The sequence below is a fragment of the Egretta garzetta genome, unplaced genomic scaffold, assembly GCF_000687185.1.
Source record: "Egretta garzetta isolate BGI_Z169 unplaced genomic scaffold, ASM68718v1 scaffold27, whole genome shotgun sequence".
Lineage (NCBI taxonomy): Eukaryota > Metazoa > Chordata > Aves > Pelecaniformes > Ardeidae > Egretta > Egretta garzetta.
In genome coordinates, this window is record NW_009260400.1 from 2816821 (window position 1) to 2821281 (window position 4461).

Genomic DNA, 4461 nt, shown 5'->3' on the forward strand with positions numbered 1-4461 from the left:
CTCCGGCCATGCCACTGGGATGCATCTGCAGCCAAAAGCTTCCTTGGCCACTGGGTTCCTGCACTGGGAACATTGTGAGGGGGAGAGCTCGGATTCCCCATCTTGTCTTTCTCTTCTTTTGCGATGGGTTCAGTGTCCAGTTGCTGAACTAGAGTTGCTAAAGTCAGGGTTAACTAAATTCAAGATTTTTAGGGACGTGTTGTTCAAGTCCTAAACTTGGAGGGGAGACCTTATCGCTCCCTACAGCTGCCTGACGGGAGGGTGTAGGGAGGTGGGTGTCGGGCCCTGCTCCCAGGGAATGGGTGATGGGATGAGGGGAAATTACTTCAAGTTGTGCCAGGGCAGGTTTAGGTTGGACATTGGGAAAAATTCCTTCCCCGCAAGGGCTGTCAGGCCCTGGAAGGGGCTACCCAGGGAAGGGGGTGAGTCCCCATCCCTCGGGTGATTTAAAAGCCGGGCAGAGGAGGTGCTTAGGGCCAGGGTTTAGTGGTGGGATGGCAGGGTTAGGGGAACAGTTGGGCTTGGGGAGCTTAAAGGGCTTTTCCAACCCAAATGATTCTGTGATTCTAGCAATGAAACTGGAAGGGCAAAAGCAAGCAGTGCCTGGCACTGCCACGCACAGTTAACTGTTGGGGATCTGAAGTCCTCGGGGCGAAGCAAAACGAGTGATTTCTGCTCTCTGTAGCCCAGTACTCCCCAGCAAGGGCTTTCTTGAAAAGCTTTGCCAATCTGATGTGCATCTACCAGATGCCTTCCCTGTGTTGAAGTTCCCTGTTCTTTCTAGATACATTGAATTCTGCTGTATTTACAAGTCCTCCTTCCAGAATGCCCCAGGCATTTGGGTCAGCCTAGACAATGCATCTCCCTTTCAATCCTTTTATCCTCCCTTTCCTGGCATCTTGCCATTTGTACTGAAGTCGCTCAGCACCACGTGCAATATTCCAGGCAGAAATCCCCAGGGCCTCATACATCTGGGTGGTGCTCGCTCTCACGCAGGCTGTGATGCCCTCCCACTTTACAAACACAATCAGCTTTTGCACGATGCCTTCCTCTGGGGAAGGACAAAGGTGAGATGCCTGTGCTAGGAAGGCATCTTCCCATGTCAGCTTTCCTCTTTCTACTTTTCAAACTTACGTCACAAGAGAAAGAACAGGTTTTGCTTCTTGGGTTTGCACCACTTACTCTGCAATTTAGGCACAGCCATAGCAGAGCTGCTTTCCTGCCGGGTTTTTGTTTCCAGAACCCTTATTCCCCTCCCTGGAGAGGGCCGTGTGCTGGATAGAGAGGACACAAATGAACAGGAAAGATTAATTGATGGCAGCGGTTGGAAGGGCAGTAACCGTGGCAGCATGCAGTGTCTTCCTTGAAGGAAGGGACAGATTTCATGGTTTCTGTGCTTGTGTTGCTTTTCCAGCTCAGAGTTTGGTTAAACCTACTGGAGTTTCTTTCAAGGTTACTTCATACAGGACAACAGTACCTATACCAAGGTCAAAGTCTCCCTGGGGACAGGCATGGTGGCAAACCTGATGTGGGTGACTCCAGCGGTGCTGATAGCCCCTTATTTTGCAAACGCACTTTTGAAACCCTCCCTCTGTGAGCCAAGGAACCGTAAGGCCAAGGGGCTGAAGCAGCCACGCTGCAGCCTGGAGTTTGATGGTAGTTCAGGTCATGACTGTTGAAGCACAACTGTTTTGTCACCAAGCAGAGCACCCAACACCCCGTGGCGCCCCAGTGCTGTGGGAGTGTGAAGCCTCTGGGGATCGGGCCACCTCCCACTGCAAGTCTGAGCCGAGGTGACTCCATGTAGGCTGCAACGTTGGATGGAGCCCATTGGCCTTACGGTTCCTTGGCTCACCTGGTTGCCAGGTGTATCTGTATGGGTGGGAAGAAGTATTCAGTGCAGTAATTCTGACTCTCGGCTTGGTATCCAAACCTGGAGATCAAACAGGCCATTTATTCTTACTACTGGATGTCTCCTTGCTCTCCTTCAAAGCTTGCTGTGCTTCCCTCTTGGGGCGAGGGCCCTGCTCTTCTCACGTCTCCCGTGAGCAACCTCTCGAGGGCCATTTCCACAGGGACAACTTCTTGCTCTGGCTGCCCTCTTCGGACCTGGTAAGCCAGGCCGACATAGGTATCCAGCATCTGATCATCGATGGTGGGATTGATTGTACAGAAGGCGGTCTTCAGATCATCTGCGCTCACCTCTCTGTTCAGAAACGACTCGGTCACTGCTGTGCTCTGACATGTGAAAGGGTTGTTTGTATATTCATGAGGATCCATCCTGCTTGAGTTGCAGAGCAGAGCTGTCTTTTGATATCGTTATCTCTGCCTCTACTGCCGTCCCTTTGGTTTTTAAATATGCACATAATAAAGACTGCCAAGTGCTAAACTTCAAACCAAAGTGAGGAAATGAGAGACTTGGGATAACCCAGGAAGACCTTAAATTCACCCTGTTGTGCTCTGTGATATCCTTTGTTATGGAACCATTAGAATCATTTAGGTTGGAAAAGACCTTTAAGATCATCAAGTCCAACCATTAAAGTCTAACCATTTTCCCTCCTATAATTCAGTGCCTGTGCTGGACAGCACTTAACTTCCCAGGCATCCATCCGTCCTCGGTGCCTGGCGCTGGCCTTTTTTTGCCTCTTGTTTATCTTATTTTGAGGTGGAATAATTTCTTTAAATCTGACCAGTCCTGTTCACTCTTCCCACTCCTCAGAACCCAACCTCTGAGGATGTACGGGATTTCACAGCTGGGTTGGGAGAGCTGAGGAGTGTTAAGATGTGGGATTTCAGTTACTGAAGAGGACTGTTGGTACAACCAGTCCTCTATGCTCACTGCCTGCCATGCCCAAATCCATTGGGCCAGGCACTGACTGGGCAGTGTTTCCTAGAGCAGGACTCACCCAGGTTTTGGTATTTACTGCTATATTCATGGCTGGGGCCCTCCGGTAGCGCAGACACTCCTGTGTCTGCAGGGAGGTTCCGCGCTGCCCTCATCTGCCATCCCCACTGGCCCCGTCCCTCCATACTCACGTTAAATCCCCCAGCTTGTCCTTCAGCTGCCCCAGGTACTCCTGCTTCTCCCTGACATACTGGCTCCTGAGCTTTGCAACCAACGGCTCAGCATTCCCCTCCTCATCCTGGAAGAAGTTAGAGGTGCCTTAGCACCAAGCATGTGTTCCAGCCTGGGTAGGAGCTGCCCCCCAGTGTGTATTAAAGTAACTCAGCTCTCCCAGAAATGGGATTTCCATGTGAAAAGTGGAAATAAAGAGAGGAAATGTGGAAGAAAGGCACAAGCTTGAGTTGCCGTTGTCTGCCAATGGCCTTGGGGTGTTAGAGCCTGTGGTGGTCACTGCACCCGTGTTAGTCGGATGAGGCTGGTTAGTCAGATAAAACTAATTTAAGCCCTAAATTAGGCTTAATCTGAATCAAAAGGTAAACTTAAGTAACAGCAGCTTACCTCTTTGAATAGGGACTTGTAGTCAATGAGGTCTTCAGTGCTGTCCAGCTTGTACCTGCTTGCATCCACGAGTTCTTGGATGGATTCTTTCCTTTTCAGGGGAAAAGCTTCCCTGACAGCTGTGCTGCATGGAGATAGGCAATAGGGACAGAAATGTGTGGGCTGTTACAGGATGAGCCCCAACGGCTGCTGGTGCAGCCGGCTGATCTTCAGGCTACCAGTGTGCGTGTGTATTCCATGGGGCCAGATCTTCAAAAATTCATTGCTTTCACATATCAAGAAGCACGGGCGCTCTCAGATGTCAAAAAAGGGGTAAAGCTTTTGGCAGAGCTTAGGGCTCTGGTGAGCGTTGGATCCTAAGCCATGCGGGAAACTCTGAATGCAAGCGTGAGTAGGGGTGAGCTGGCAGCCAAGACTAAGCTGGTTACCGGGTCTGTACCAGCGCGTGCTCCCAGCTATGCCCTGGAAATGGCTGGTGTTTCTCTCCTGTGCCATGGCCCAAAGGAACGCTGGGCTTAGAGTTTCGCTTAAGAAGGCACAGCTGATTGATTACCCGGGAGAAGATTGACCGCCTCTAGCAAAATGCACAGAATGCCCTGTGCCTGACCACCGGAGCCCGTGGGGGCTCAGTGTAGGGTCGCCTGTCCCCATGGCTGGGTGTGGGGGCTGCCAGCCTGCCCTGCTGCGTGCATGAAGCTCCCCATGTCTGCGCTACTCACAACCTGCAGCATTCATGTTGGTCTAAACCTAACGCTGAGGTTATCAAGCACAGAGTTGCTAGAGTTGTCCGCAGAGGAATTTGAGAGAGAGCAAAGCCCCCTCGCTGGGCTGCACTGGCAGAGAAGCAAAGTAGACAGACTTGGCGTATCATGCCGCCCAATGCGTGCCAGGCGTGGGCACTGGTTGGCCTCTTGCCTGAACTGCTCGCCAGTCAGGGATCCGCTGTCGGAGATGTCGCAGGCAGCCAGCTCCCTCTGCAAGCTCGGAAAGCGACCGGC

General features: G+C 51.7%; 1 protein-coding gene across 7 annotated transcripts in view; it reads right to left on the reverse strand.

The window, feature by feature from the left end:
• TSNAXIP1 (translin associated factor X interacting protein 1) overlaps window positions 1-4461 on the reverse strand; it is a 31026-nt gene that overhangs the window by 2301 nt on the left and 24264 nt on the right. For 3 of the 7 annotated variants that reach the window (XM_035898856.1, XM_035898850.1, XM_035898851.1), the window contains 5 exons: window positions 4379-4448; window positions 3464-3587; window positions 3037-3143; window positions 1964-2206; window positions 507-1274 (listed from right to left, as the gene is read on the reverse strand). In XM_035898856.1, the coding sequence (XP_035754749.1) occupies window positions 1136-1274; window positions 1964-2206; window positions 3037-3143; window positions 3464-3587; window positions 4379-4448 (683 nt within the window). In that variant the 3' untranslated portion in view covers window positions 507-1135. Of the gene's footprint in view, window positions 1-506; window positions 1275-1933; window positions 2207-3036; window positions 3144-3463; window positions 3588-4378; window positions 4449-4461 lie in introns of those variants that run through there. The other 4 variants (XM_035898855.1, XM_035898853.1, XM_035898857.1 and 1 more) reach the window with 4 other exon arrangements.